General features: G+C 43.3%; 1 protein-coding gene across 4 annotated transcripts in view; it reads right to left on the bottom strand.

Annotated features, from left to right (window-relative positions):
* INPP4B (inositol polyphosphate-4-phosphatase type II B) overlaps nucleotides 1-15396 on the bottom strand; it is a 622734-nt gene that overhangs the window by 165595 nt on the left and 441743 nt on the right. For all 4 annotated transcript variants that reach the window (XM_075860411.1, XM_075860409.1, XM_075860408.1 and 1 more), the window contains one exon: nucleotides 11597-11669. In XM_075860411.1, coding sequence (XP_075716526.1) covers nucleotides 11597-11669 — 73 coding nt within the window. The remainder of the gene's footprint in view (nucleotides 1-11596; nucleotides 11670-15396) is intronic.

Genomic DNA, 15396 nt, shown 5'->3' with positions numbered 1-15396 from the left:
CTTCTCTTCTGATCCTTGCAGCAGCTTATGATGACATATGGGGTATTTCCGTACTTCAGAGAAGTTGCTGTACAAAAGTTAGGGGGCTTTTTCTTCTTTATTCTTTGTGGACATTGTTGTTTTTTTTTTTAGCTAAAACTACATCTTATTGGGAAAAAATAAATTTTTCATTTGCATGTCTAAATTCTAATAAAATCTATGAAACACCTGTGGGTTTAAAATGGTCACTACACCCATATATAAAATCCTTGTGGGGTGTAGTTTCCAAAATGGGGTCTTTTTTGGGGTGTTTCCTTTGTTTTGGCATCACAAGACCTCTTCAAACCTGACATGGTGCCTAAAATATATTCTAATAAAAAGAAGGCCCCAAAATCCTCTAGGTCAGGGGTCAGGAACCTTTTTGGCTAAGAGAGCCGTAAACGCCACATATTTTGAAATATAATTCCGCGAGAGCCGTACAATATGTTTAAAGGGCCATTGACAGATCAATCGCTCCAATGTTCACTTAGTACAGCAAGGAATGCTCCTCCCTGCTGTATAAAGCCACAACTGGACTGAAACAATGGTAATTAGCAGTAAAAAATTAAATAAATAACTTACATTGTGAGCTTGCGATGCATGACATCAGTCCAGCAGTCTGGCTTCTTCTTTTTCCTGCGCATGACTGGAAGCTGGCATTCTTCCCACCTGATGAGAGAATACCAGCTTTGAGGCATTCGCAGAAGAAAGAAGCTGGAATGTTGGACATGTCACACAACGCATTGTCAGTTATGTCAATTATCTATTTTATTATTTTACAGCGAATTATTGTTTAGTTCCAGCGGTGGCTTAGTGCAGCAGAGAGGAACACTCCTTTGTGTACTAAGTGACCGCTGGAGCAATTGTATCTGTCAGTGGCCCTTTTAAAAGTGTTGGTCTTACAGAAAATGAACAAAAAAGAGAGGCTCAGACCCATAGGGAACTAAAGCATTTACTACTTAAAGTGGTACATACAAGCAGGCACACCCAGCGTAATAAATAATTGAACTTTATTAAATAGTCTCACTGTACATAAAGTGCACACATTGACTTGTATTTAATTTTAAAGAACAACAAATCTCACACAGCAGTAAGCGCACCTATAACATGGCGGCGGCGGCAGGATGCACTGGCACAGAGCTGGTTGTGTTGGTACTTTACCGCCCTCACGGAGCAGCGGGCTCCCCCTCCACCACTGTAGCTGAAGACACAGTCAGTCCGGACACTTCCTGGATCCGTGTTACACAGAGGCTGATGGGAGGAGCTTAGTGTCAGCGCTGTGTGTAATGGCTGAGGGAGCTCTGGTCCTTCCCTCATAGAAGACATAGACTAGCGGCAGTCCTGACTGTACTGTCCTCCGCCCGAAGTCTCGCGTCGTTCGTTCCCTTTAGCTCCGCCCCCTGTCCTCTCCCCTGCCTGAGCACTCCTCCTACCACCTATCGCCGTCCTATTCAACTGCACAGTGTGCAGTGCAGCGGCTATCACCGGGCCCCCGGCCCGCCCCCCCCCCCCCGGATGCCTAGTGTCACGTTAGTGATGCTGCTACTAGGCATGAAGGGGCCCGTGCCTCCAGGCCTGGCACATAATGTAATGTGCCTGTCAGGGCGACACGGGCCCCCCCATGCCGCGGGCCCCGTAGCAGCTGCTACGGCTGCTACTGTGGTAGTTACGCCACTGCATCCTTCCCATAGACAGGTAGGAGCCCTGTCTGCGAGCCAGATACGGCCATCAAAAGAGCCATATCTGGCTCGCGAGCCATAGGTTCCCGACCCCTGCTCTAGGTGCTCCTTTGCTTCTGAGGCCAGTGCTTCAGTCTATTCGCAAACTAGGGCCACATGTGGGATATTTCTAAAAACGGCAGAATCTGGGCAATACATATTGAGTTGCGTTTTCGGTTAAAACCTTCTGTGTTACGGAAAAAAAAAAATTAAATATGAATTTCTGCAAAAAAAATTACATTTGTACATTTCCCCTCCACTTTGCTTTAATTCTTGTTAAACGCCTAAAGGTTTAAGAATACTGTTTTGAATACTTTGAAGGGGTCTAGTTTTTAAAATGGGGTGACTTATTGGGGGTTTGTATTGTATAGGCCCCTCAAAGCCATCTCACAACTGAACTGGTCCCTGTAAAAATAGCCTTTTGAAATTTTCTTGAAAATGTGAATAATTTTTGCTAAAGTTCTAAGCCTTGTAACGTCCTAGAAAAATAAAAGGATGTTCAAAAAATGATGCCAATCTAAAGTAGACATATGGGAAATGTTAATTAGAAACTATTTTGTATGGTATTACTATCGGTCTTAAAAACAGATACATTTAAATTTAGAAAAATGCTAATTTTTGCAATTTTTCGCTAAATTTTGGTGTTTTTCACAATTACATACTGAATGTATTGACCAAATTCTACCACTAACAAAGTCCAATGTGTCACGTGAAAACAATCTCAGGTCAAAAGTGGCTGCAGCGGTAAAAGGTTAAAGAGGCTCTGTCACCAGATTTTGCAACCCCTATCTGCTATTGCAGCAGATAGGCGCTGCAATGTAGATTACAGTAACGTTTTTATTTTTTAAAAACGAGCTTTTTTGGCCAAGTTATGACCATTTTCGTATTTATGCAAATGAGGCTTGCAAAAGTACAACTGGGCGTGTTGAAAAGTAAAAGTACAACTGGGCGTGTATTATGTGCGTACATCGGGGCGTGTTTACTACTTTTACTAGCTGGGCGTTGTGTATAGAAGTATCATCCACTTCTCTTCAGAACGCCCAGCTTCTGGCAGTGCAGACACAGCCGTGTTCTCCAGAGATCACGCTGTGTCGTCACTCACAGGTCCTGCATCGTGTCAGACGAGCGAGGACACATCGGCACCAGAGGCTACAGATGATTCTGCAGCAGCATCGGCGTTTGCAGGTAAGTCGATGTAGCTACTTACCTGCAAATGCTGATGCTGCTGCAGAATCAACTGTAGCCTCTGTTGCCGACACGATGCAGGACCTGTGAGTGACGTCACAGATCTGCACTGCCAGAAGCTGGGCGTTCTGAAGAGAAGTGGATGATACTTCTCGTCAGAAAGCCCAGCTAGTAAAAGTAGTAAACACGCCCAGATGTAACACACATAATACACGCCCAGTTGTACTTTTACTTTTCAACACGCCCAGTTGTACTTTTGCAAGCCTCATTTGCATAAATACGAAAATGGTCATAACTTGGCCAAAAATGCTCGTTTTTTAAAAATAAAAACGTTACTGTAATCTACATTGCAGCGCCTATCTGCTGCAATAGCAGATAGGGGTTGCAAAATCTGGTGACAGAGCCTCTTTAAGGCTCAGTCCCCATCTCTAGCTAGTGGTTCCTATACCTCTTTTACCATTGTCTTCTGTGCAGGACAAAATGCAAGGCAGATTCACAAAATACATCAGCTATACCATTAATTAATGCTAAAATAGAATTCAGTATTTTTACTGTAAAGATGGGCACTAAAAAAAAAATCAAAATGTCTTTAAAGTGAGCCTATTTTTCTTAAAATGTGACACATAAAAGAAAAAAAGTGTTGTTCATAGAAAGGGTTAATTTTTACAGAACAACAAAATACAACTCTACTTGTTTAGGACACTGGGCACACATTATCGGGATTTGTTTTTAGAATGAGAGTACTTGAAAAATTAATCCCTCTAATGTTAAGTATATAAAGCTGTTTCAAGACTAGTTTACAAATGAGTATATAATTAGCATATAGTCTTACTTTTCTTTTATAAATTAGTTATGGGGAAGGTTTGGGATTTTTTGCTTCCTATTATTTTCCCTTCATGGCATAAGCAATATTTGTCATCTGATTGTTTATTATTGTATTATATAAATCATCTCTGTACATTTTCATTTTGCAGATCTAATCCATTTAATCTTGAAATACTTGCAGTTGAGTGTAAATATGCATAACTAAGGATAATTAATGACTGTAACAATGCACCACACTGAAAAGAATTGAAAATAGAACAAAATAATATATTATGTGTAAGTGAATTATTTAAAATACCATAAACAAATTAAATAAATATTGTGAAGGAGTTTTTCCTTTTTTTTTCCTTTTAAAACCTCCTGTTGGCTCCCCACCCCTACTAGCTACCATGCCTGTTAAGTAAAACAAAAAAAATATTTGGTTCTCTCCAAAGTGGATCCCCATACTTTTACTAAACTTCCTGTTTAAAATCAACTAACACGAGAGGGGGCAGGGAGGGGAACATAATATACATACATACATACACACATGGCAGATGTCTAGGCCTTAGTCTAGTTCTGTCCAGACGCGTGCCAACATATCCTCGGATATGGACACAAATATTTCATTGATGCATTTTCTCAGATCTTTCAGATCCTGTGGCTGGGGGGCAGATACAGAGAGTCCTTTATGTAGCCCCACAGAAAGTAGTCGCAGGGTGTTCGATCTGGAGATCGTGGAGGCCAGTGCAACGTTGGTGAATCGTTGTTTCCGCCGCGGCCGATCCAACGTTCCTGGTAGAGTTTCATTCTATCGTATTGGCATCAGCGAACATCCAAATGGAAATGCAGAGATGCACCATCCTGTTGACAGAGGAAGACGTGCTAAACGTAGTCTATCTGTGGCAGAAGCCTTTAACATGTCCAGATAGGCGTGGCCAGTGACAGTATCCTTTGAAAAAAAGTATTGACCGTGGACATTGTGCCTGCTCATTGCTTACAACATGTTTACTTTGGGTGAGTCCCTCATAAGCTTGATAAGGGCACATGGTTTTTCTGAGCCCCAAGTCTTAATGTTGTGGCGATTGACCTTCCCACTGAGGTTAAAGGTAGTCTTATCACTAAACCCCAGCCTGTCAGCGAATTCATCCTCTTCCAATCAACCCTGCAAGTCAATGCAAAAGATGCAGCGTTTCGGTTTCTCTTTGTGAAGATGTCATTAATAAGCTAACAACGCAGACATTTTCGTAAGATACGCTATACCATGGTATTTGGCACCTGTAGTTCTATACTAGTCAGCAAAGTCGACTTTGTAGGACTACGCTCGTACACGGCTTGAATCCTGTACACACTGTCTCTTCCGCGGTCTTTGAGCAGCCCGGACTTTTCCTATGACATAAACACCCAGTGGTTTTCGAATTGCTTCACCCAACACAAAATGCAGTTTCTATGCGGAGCACATTTACCAAATTTATTCTGAAAGTTTCGCTGTACTGTCACAACAGACCCCGTTCTTACAAATTCCAACCCCCAAAAAGCTTCTTTTTTTTTTATATCGCACTGTGTAAGCACATTTCAAAGCTGTGCTCTGATGGTTGTTATGAACAACTAAGCCAGTTTTGCTTTGATTTTCAGTCACTGGCCACATATATACATATATATACACATACATACACATATATATTGGTGTATGTGCAGCGTAGGTTCCCACCTTATAGAGGACGCCTTGTCATGGCAGATGGGCTCACATAATTTGATCAAAATGTGCGCTGAGAACCTCACTATTTGTAAGTACATTCAGCAGTAATGCATATATATTTATTTGTAGTGCTTAGGTGGCATTAATGTTCGAAGTGTGCCGTCGCCATTTTCTTGTTTGCCGTATAAATTTGCAGTCACAGGCATTCTTGCACCTGTATACACGTTTTGTTTCTTTTTGCTTGAATGTGCTGTTCAAACTTTTGTGTTGTTTATGTGATTCATATATGTGGGGTTAGTGACTGACTCCATTTTTTGATCTTGCACTCCTCTCATTCTGCCCTGGGTGATTTTTTTAATTTTATTTTTTAATATTTTAAAACTTTTTTATTCAAGATTATCAAAAGCATATAAAAACATGCCTAGTATATATAACATGTAACACTCACAAAGCATAAATGACTAGAGGATACAATAAAACATTCTCCAAAGTATGGAGCTAAAATAGTGCAAGGAAAAATGTCACAATTCATGTATTATGTCAGATGAACGCTTTGAGTAGAACATAAATGTACAGAAAATCTCAATTCCAGTACGAAAAAGGGAAAATACGGTAATAGGGTAAGGAAAAGGAGGAAACGGGGGGGGGGGCAACTAGTGTATATTTAGCAAGTCATAGAATTCAGTTTTTAGCAGGAATAAGTACACAGAATATCATAGGCATTGTATAAATATTCAAAATATGCCATAGAACATTAAATATTCTATACCCAATGTAAGGAGGTGCTAGAAGGAAAACAAATCTATGTGTCATCAGCTATGGTGTCAGTTAGTTTAGACATCAGTGAAGAGTGCAATTTACAGCTGAAATGCCACTTCTAGGACCTCAATCTGGTAAGTCAAATTAAGAGAGAAGAAATATATCTCTAAAATGAGACCACCGGACATAACGTTGAGTATCACGTTTAATCCATGGGGATCAAATTTGAAGAAACTTATGTCTGGTCAATGATTCCCAGTGTGCTAATTCTTCTAACTGGCACAATTCCGATACTTTAGCTTCCCATTGAAGCATTTGCGGAGGCGTCATGGATCTCCACAGTACTGGTATGAGTAATTTAGCTGCTGTAATCCGTAGAGTGGCTAGCCCTGGGTGATTTTAATTAGTTTAATGCTGGTTCCTACCATCCCCGGATATATGTAGGCTTAGTACCAGTTCTGTGTGTATGTGCAGCGTAGGTTCCCACCTTATAGAGGACGCTTTGTCGTGGCAGGTGTAGAAATAGGTGAAGAAAAAAGGATTATATTCTCCAGCACTGTCCAGTAATGTTGAAATCAGGAAATCAATCCAAGGCAGGAGGTGTAAAATAGGATATATGTTTAATAAGTAAAATAACTATGCGTTACGAGGGCGAACCGATCTCTTCATCAGGCAAAAAAACATACATGTTGCTGGGAGAACCCAGCCGGATTTAAATAGCTTAAAAAAACATCATTGGGGTCAAGGGTTAAAAGGATTAACGTTGAAACGATGCAATTACATACATTTCTATCAGGGGCGTAGCTAAAGGCTCATGGGCCCCGATGCAAAAATTCTTACTGGGCCCCCCCCCCCCCGCAAACTTCTCATGGCCGACGGTCCGCAGCTTTCAGCTGCATCGCTGGGTCTCCTAAGTGACCCAACAATGCAGCACTAGCAGCCAGGGGCGTCACTAAGGCTGGGTTCACACACCCTATTTACAGATGTAATTCGGGTGTTTTAGCATTGAATTACGTCCGAAAATGCGGCTCAAAAGCGTTGGCAAACATCTGCCGATTCACTTGAATGGGTCTTACGATGTTTTGTGCCGACTGTCATTTTTTTTTACGCACCGCTGTCTAAAGGCGGCGCGTAAAAAAGACGCCCGCGTCAAAGAAGTGCCTGTCACTTCTTCAGACGTAAATAGAGCCGTTTTTCATGGACTCCATAGAAAAACAGCTCCAATTACGTCCGTAATGGACGCAGCGAAAGACGCCTGCACATGCCATTACGGCTGAAATTACGGTGCTGTTTTCTCCTGAAAACAGCACCGTAATTTCAGCCGTAACGGACGCTGCCGTGTGAACATACCCTCAGGGCTTAAAATGTCAGGGGAAATAGCCCCAATACATATGTGTCCGCCCAAAAAAAAGTGTGTGTATAGGAGACAGCATAGCATATCTATAGCACTACGACCCTATAAACTATGGATAGGATTAGATACAGTGGCTCAGCAGACAGTATCACACATGATAGGATTAGATACAGTGGCTCAGAAGGCAGTATCACACATGATAGGATTAGATACAGTGGCTCAGCAGACAGTACCACACATGATAGGATTAGATAGAGTGGCTCAGCAGACAGTACCACACATGATAGGATTAGATACAGTGGCTCAGAAGGCAGTATCACACATGATAGGATTAGATACAGTGGCTCAGCAGACAGTATCACACATGATCGGATTAGATATAGGGCCCAGCAGACAGTATCACACAAGATACGATTAGATACAGGGCCCAGCTCGCTGACATTGCGGCTCCAGCGCTGGACCCAGGATAGGTAAGAATAATAATTTTGCTTCTTTATGTGTTACTGATTATTTTTGTGTGTTTGTGTTTTTTTTACAGGTTCGGTTGTTGGACTTCGGATACGAGGACTTCAATGACGGCGTTTTTTTTATTCTCAATAAAATGGTTAATGAGGGTTGTGTTTTTTTATTTCAATAAAATATTTTTTCTATGTGCTTGTATCTTTTTAAAATTTATTATCACCGCCTTAGTAATGGCCGCTGGCTGATTGACAACCTCCATTACTAAGGCGGGGCTTAATGTTAGCAGGTGCAAAGGCCAACACTAACCCCCATTATTACCCCTTTACCCACCGCCACCAGGAGTACTGGGAAGAGCCGGGTATGAACCAGTACCCGACTATCTGTAGTGACGGGCAGGCCGCAGGCTGGTAGTATTAGGCTGGGGAAGGCCGAAAACAGTGGCCCTTCCCACCCTGGTAATGCTGCCTGCTGCTGCTGTGTTGTATCTGGCTGGTTATGAAAATTGGGGGGGGGGACCCCACATCGTTCTTTCCAATTATTATTATTTTTTTTTTAAATGACGTGGGGTCCCCCCCATTTTTCATAACCAGCCAGATACAATAAAGCAGCAGCAGCCTAGCATCACCAGGGTAGGAAGGGCCACTGTTTTTGGCCTTTCCCCTCCTGATAATACCAGCTTGCGGCCACCCCAGTGGCCGACCATCACTACAGATGGTCAGGTACTGAATCTTACCCGGCTCTTCCCAGCACCCCTGGTGGCGGTGGGTACCGGTGTAATAAAGGGGGTTAGTGTTAGCCTCTGCATCGGGTAACACTAAGCCCCGCCTTAGCAATGGACGCTGTCAATCAGCCGGCGGCCATTACTAAGGCGGTGATAATAAAGTTTAAAAAAAAAACACAAAGACATAGAAAAAATATTTTATTGAAATAAAAACAAAACACACAACCCTCGTTAACCATTTTATTGATAATAAAAAAAAAGCCGTCATCGAAGTAGTCCTGGAATACGACGTAGTCCAACGACCGAACCTGTAAGAAAACACACAAAAAAAAACGATTAGTAACACGTGTTAGGCTTAGATACAGTGCCCATGTGTGATACTGTCTGTGGGACCCTGTATCTGAGCCTACCACAAGGTAGGCTTAGATACAGGGTCCAGCAGACAGTAATGTTATACAGTATAAGATTACTGTGTGCCAGGGCCCTGTATCTAAGCCTACAGTGTGGTAGGCTTAGATACAGGGTCCCACAGACAGGATCACACATGGGCCATGTATCTAAGCCTACCATGTGATTGTCTTAGATACAGGGCCCAGCAGACAGGATCACATAATCTGTGATCCTGTCTAATGGGCCCCCTAAGCCTGCTACATCGTAGGCTTAGGGGTTGTACAGTCCCTAAACATTGATCGCCTGTCCTCAGGATAGGCCATCAATAGATGATGTGTCCGGGGTCCGTCTCCCGGGACCCGCCAATCAGCTGTTGTGAAGGGGCCGCAGCACTTGTACGAAAGCTGCTTCCCCTTCTTTTCACTACTTGCTCACACTGTGAATCGCCGACACGGATTCACAGTGTGACCGGAATGAAGTGACAGGAATGAAGGGGAGCAGCTCTCGTACGAGTGCTGCGGCCCCTTCACAACAGCTGATTGGCGGGTCCCGGGAGTCGGACCCCGCCAGTCAGGGCAACTAATCTTACCTTCCTCTTCAGCCGCGGCGGAAGTCCTGTCCTCTCGATGTTGTGCGCGGCGCATAGCGCTGTGACGTCATGCGCTGCGCACAGAGCTTGACGTCAGGACCTCCGCTGCGATCCGGAACCAGGAAGGTAAGTACAGTCTGTTACTATAGTAACAGGGGCCCGCGGCCCGAGTTACTATAGTAACTTTTTATTGATGTGGTGCGGGGGGCTGTGGGCCCCCCTGGCTTCGGGGCCTGACCGCAATTGCGACCGCTGCGACCCCTATAGCTACGCCAGTGTATGTATGTGTGTGTTTATTTATATATATATATATATATATATATATATATATATTTATTTCTAGATAGATAGAAAATAGATATGATATAAATAGATAGATATTGATAAATGGAGATAAGTAGATAAAGATGGATGGATATGAGAGATAGATAGATAGAATAGATAGATAGAATAGATAGATAGAATAGATAGATAGATAGATAGATAGATAGATAGATAGATAGATAGATAGATAGATAGATAGATAGATAGATAGGAGAGATAGATAAATAGATTAGATAGATAGATAGATAGATAGATAGATAGATAGATAGATAGATAGATAGATAGATAGATAGATAGAGACAGGAGATAGAATAGACAGACAGATAGATAGATGGTCAGCCCTGAGGTGTGACAGCTCAGCATGACACACAGTGAAGGGGTTAATAGTTGCTACTTACATCTGGTGTAGGGGTCAGAGAGCAGCAGTAGTCAGGATTCCTGAGCTCTGTAACAGTGGACACTGCGGCTCGTACTGCCGGGGAGGAGCAGCAGCAGCACACGATCTTCTTACTGTAGCCATTCCTTTCCCTTGCACAGGTCACAAGGAAGAGGCAAACAGCAAGAAGTGAGCTGATTGGGTGGACAGCACAGTGGGCGGAGCTGGGTCTCGGAAAATTATTGATATATGAATCCACCCATCTTACAACACCCTCTTGTTCCCCCTCCACGCTATGACTCTCTGACAGTCGAGCTGCCACCGGGTCTCTTTTGTACCCCAGCAGGGACCAGCAATGCAGAGAAATCATTGCAGCGCTAGTGTGGTGAGGGGGGCCTGCGGGCCCCCCTAGCTACGGGGCCCGGTCGCAGTTGCGACCGCTGCGACCCCTATAGCTACGCCACTGATTTCTATCACTAATAACTTTCACAGAGAGTGTAAATATAAACATTGTAATAGATCAGCGGTAAGTGTGAATTGGCACAGTGGATACACAAGGAAGCATTTGTCATTCATGCTGGCGGGGCTGACAATCCGCCAGGGCTATGTGCGAGTAAGGAAGAAGTGCGATCGTCGTTATATCTTGCTGTGAGGACATGGTGTATTGTGCTTGTCGTGGCAGGTGGGCTCACACAATTTGATCAAAATGTGCGCTAAGCACCTCACTATTTGTAAGTAGATTCAGCAGCAATGCATATTTATTTATCTGTAGTGCTTAGGTGGCATTAGTATTCGCAATGTGCTGTCCCCATTTTCTGTTCTTGTCTGTTCAGCTTTTTCCGGAAAGCCGATGTATCGGAGTATGGGCTCATAGACTTTCTATTGAGTCTGTACACGATAAATTTATTTCCGGTAAAAGCTGAACAGACATGAAGTGGCTGAGGGCTCACATGAGCGCTTCAGCTGCTTCGTTCTAGCGATTGGTGAGGGTCACAGTGCTCAGACCCCCACCAATTCAAACTTCTGACATGTCACTATGACATGTCAGAAGTTTGTCATACGTTTAGCTACACTTTAAGCGTAGAGTAGTTCATTGTTTCACACTCTTAGATCAATACTAAAATATAAAATAGCTAGTAAAATATGGATAGTAAAATATTTAAGGTCAGAAACTATTAAAAGACAATGATATCTTACCTGCATTAAGTAACGGCAGATTGTCATTCACACTGATCATTTCAGACGGAGAGCATTCACACACCAAGGCGCACTGAATAAAGATAGAAACACAGTTAGGAAATATACAGTTAGGAAATATACACAATATAATATAGCATATGTGTTCATATACAGCACAGCTTCTCCCATTATCATGATAACTAAATGCTGATGTTCTAATGACCACCAAAGTTACGACTGGCTACACATTTCCTTTGCAGCGGCTCATACAGGGGTAGAGTAGTATTACATGGTACCAATAAATAAGAGTGGCTGACCATGTAATACAGGGGTCCACAACCCGTGGCACGCACGTGGGGCATGGTTTGCTGGCACACTTCCCTCTCCTAATGTCCAGCACCATTGAGCTGCGGTGCTGAACACAGGGAGAGAGAGCAGTGCTTTATTATGCTCTTGGCGATGCTGAACACACGGAGAGATCAGCGCTGCAAGGATGGAGTTCAGTAACGGCTCTGTAAAATAAAAAGTGCTCCTATGTGCAACTCCCTCAAGCTGGTGTTCAGTAGTCGCTCTCTCCACTTTTTTGCAACGTCCCCAAACTTGTGTTCAGCAGCCGCGGTCTCTTCTATGTGTACTTCCCAGCTGGTGATAAGTTTCCGCGCTCTCTCCTGTGTGCCCTAAACCCCTAAGCTGGTGTTCAGTAGCCAAGCTCTCTCCTGTGTACCCTATCCCCCCCCCCCCCCGCAAGCTGGTGTTCAGTAGCCTTATATGCACAACAGATAGATTATCTTTGCAAAGAAAGTGAGGGACAAGGATTACACTGAAATGTACGGTCAATTAACCCCTTCCCGACATCCGCCGTATATATACACGGCGCAACGGGAAACGGTCATCGGTGCTAATTGCACCGTGACAAAGTAAAGATGGCTGCTGGCCATGATAGCAGGCCATCTCTACTACTCGCCCATGGTGCCGTTTTGAACCCCCCGCATCGGTGATCGCTGATATTGGCCAGTCAATTCTGACCGGCCAATAGCAGGGATTTTTGTTAAAACTGCGCCCTGGAGTCACAGGGCACAGTTAGACAGTGGCGATTGGTGCTGTCTAAGATAACACCCATCGCCACCAATGTCACCTAGGGAGGTGGCAGTGATGCCACCTCTAGGAGCGATCTGATTGGTCGGTCTGTAATGACCGACCAATCAGTGCACCAGGCAGTGTTGTGAACATCGACACTGCTCTGCACGCCGCCATTCCATTTTGAGGCAGCGTGCAGAGCGGTTGAGAGAGTGTCTGCTGCGGATTTCCTGGGATTTGTAGTGCGTCCTGCACTACTGTGTAAAAAATAAGAAAGCCCTTTTGCTGCTTCTGTCTGATCACCTTTTTTTTTTATTTTTTTGTGATCAGACAGAGTTTTTTGGCCCTGTCCCTGTCCTTGGGCCTGTCCCTGCCCTTGGGCCTGTCCCTGTCCCAATCCACCCCCTCCCTGTCCCAATCTACCCCCTCCCTGTCCCAATCTACCACACCCCACCCCCTCCCTGTCCGAGTCCTGTGCCCACTGAGCGCTGATCAGTGACCACCATCAATGATCAGGATCTGTGCTCAATTTTTGGCGCAGGTTTTTTTTAAAATTTAATTTGCACCATCTCCCTGTGTGCGCCCTGCGACCACGAAGTGCTGGTTAGTGACCGCCATCACTGATCTGCATCCGTGTTTTTTTTTCCCCGCAGGTTCTTTTTGTGCCTCTTTTTCACCCACACCAATTACCTGTGTGGGTCCTGTGACCGCTGAGCGCTGATCAGTGACCGCCATCACTGATCGGCATTTGTGCTCAACTTTTGGTCCAGGAATTGTTTATTTTTGTCATTTTTTTCCAATTATAAATTTGCACCATCTATCTGTGTGCACCCTGCGGCTACAGACTGCTGATTAGTTATCAGCATCTGTGGTAATTTTTTTACGCAGGTTTTTTTAGGTCTTTTTTTCACCCGCAGCTTTCCATAGTGTGCGTAGCAAGTTAGTTAGACTACAGTTTTTTTTTTGTAATAGATAGCGTCAGTTACTGACGGACGTTCAGTTGTTTTTTTACTGACGTTTGTCCAGTAAATTTTTAGGACCTACTTTTGCTGTAGCAAGTTAGTTAGACTACAGTTTTTTTTTAGTAATAGATAGCGTCAGTTACTGACGGACGTTCAGTTGTTTTTTTACTGACGTTCGTCCAGTAAATTTTTAGAACCTAGTTTTACTGTAGCACGTTAGTTAGACTACAGTTTTTTTTTTAGTAATAGATAGCGTCAGTTACTGACGGACGTTCAGTTGTTTTTTTACTGACGTTCGTACAGTACATTTTTAGAACCTAGCTTTACTGTAGCAAGTTAGTTAGACTACAGTTTTTTTTTAGTAATAGATAGCGTCAGTTACTGACGGACGTTCAGTTGTTTTTTTACTGACGTTCGTCCAGTAAATTTTTAGGACCTAGTTTTGCTGTAGCAAGTTAGTTAGACTACAGGTTTTTTTTAGTAATAGATAGCGTCAGTTACTGACGGACGTTCAGTTGTTTTTTTACTGACGTTCGTCCAGTAAATTTTTAGAACCTAGTTTTACTGTAGCACGTTAGTTAGACTACAGGTTTTTTTTAGTAATAGATAGCGTCAGTTACTGACGGACGTTCAGTTGTTTTTTTACTGACGTTCGTCCAGTAAATTATTAGAACCTAGTTTTACTGTAGCACGTTAGTTAGACTACAGTTTTTTTTTAGTAATAGATAGCGTCAGTTACTGACGGACGTTCAGTTGTTTTTTTACTGACGTTCGTCCAGTAAATTTTTAGAACCTAGCTTTACTGTAGCAAGTTAGTTAGACTACAGTTTTTTTTTAGTAATAGATAGCGTCAGTTACTGACGGACGTTCAGTTGTTTTTTTCTAACTGACGATCGTACAGTAAATTCTATTCTTTTTTTTTTCCTTTTCTTCTCTTCTTTCTTATCTTCTAATTTCTGTTCACTATACACGTGTAAAAACACCACACATACACACACCCCCCTCTGTAAAAATAAAAGTTGATTACACCACACAACCCCCTGTAATAAATCAAAATGTCTCAATCGTCCAGAAGGATGTATTCAGTCGAGGAGGCATACGCCATCATTGCCTCTGACACTGAGTCGGCCAGCGAGGGAGAGGAGGAATATGCCCCACTCCTTTTAGTTTCCTCCTCTTCCTCCTCCAGTGATGAGGAACCCCCCCAAAGGCGACCCAGGAGAGCAGCTGAGCCAACCCCAATGATTGATCCCGTGTGGACTCCACTCCCTGAAAATTATGAGCCTCAAATTCCTGATTTTATAGGCAGCTCAGGAATTCAGTTTGAGACTGAAGGCCTCACAGAAATTGACTTTTTCAAGGTCTTTTTCTCTGAGGAGTTTGTTAATTTAATGGTGGCCCAGACGAATCTGTACGCCCTACAATTTTTAACCCAAAACCCCACTTCATCATTTGTTAGGTGGACCCCAGTAGATGCAGCGGAGATGATGACATTTTGGGGCCTTGTGCTGCATATGGGACTAGTGAGGAAGCCAGAGCTTAGGCAATACTGGAGTGCGGATATTTTGTACAGCACCTCAATTTACCGCATGGCCATGACCCGGACTGGCTTTGAAGCCATTTTAAAATTCTTGCATTATAATGATAATGCACAGTGCCCGCCCCAGAACGACCCCACATTTGACCGTCTTTTTAAAATCAGGCCACTCATTGATCATTTCTCCACCAAATTTTCACAAGTGTACACCCCCGATAAATATATTTCCATAGACGAGTCCC

Source organism: Rhinoderma darwinii, chromosome 1 (assembly GCF_050947455.1).
Source record: "Rhinoderma darwinii isolate aRhiDar2 chromosome 1, aRhiDar2.hap1, whole genome shotgun sequence".
Lineage (NCBI taxonomy): Eukaryota > Metazoa > Chordata > Amphibia > Anura > Rhinodermatidae > Rhinoderma > Rhinoderma darwinii.
The sequence above is the reverse complement of the archived record's forward strand: the minus strand, read 5'-3'. Positions and strand labels throughout refer to the sequence as shown.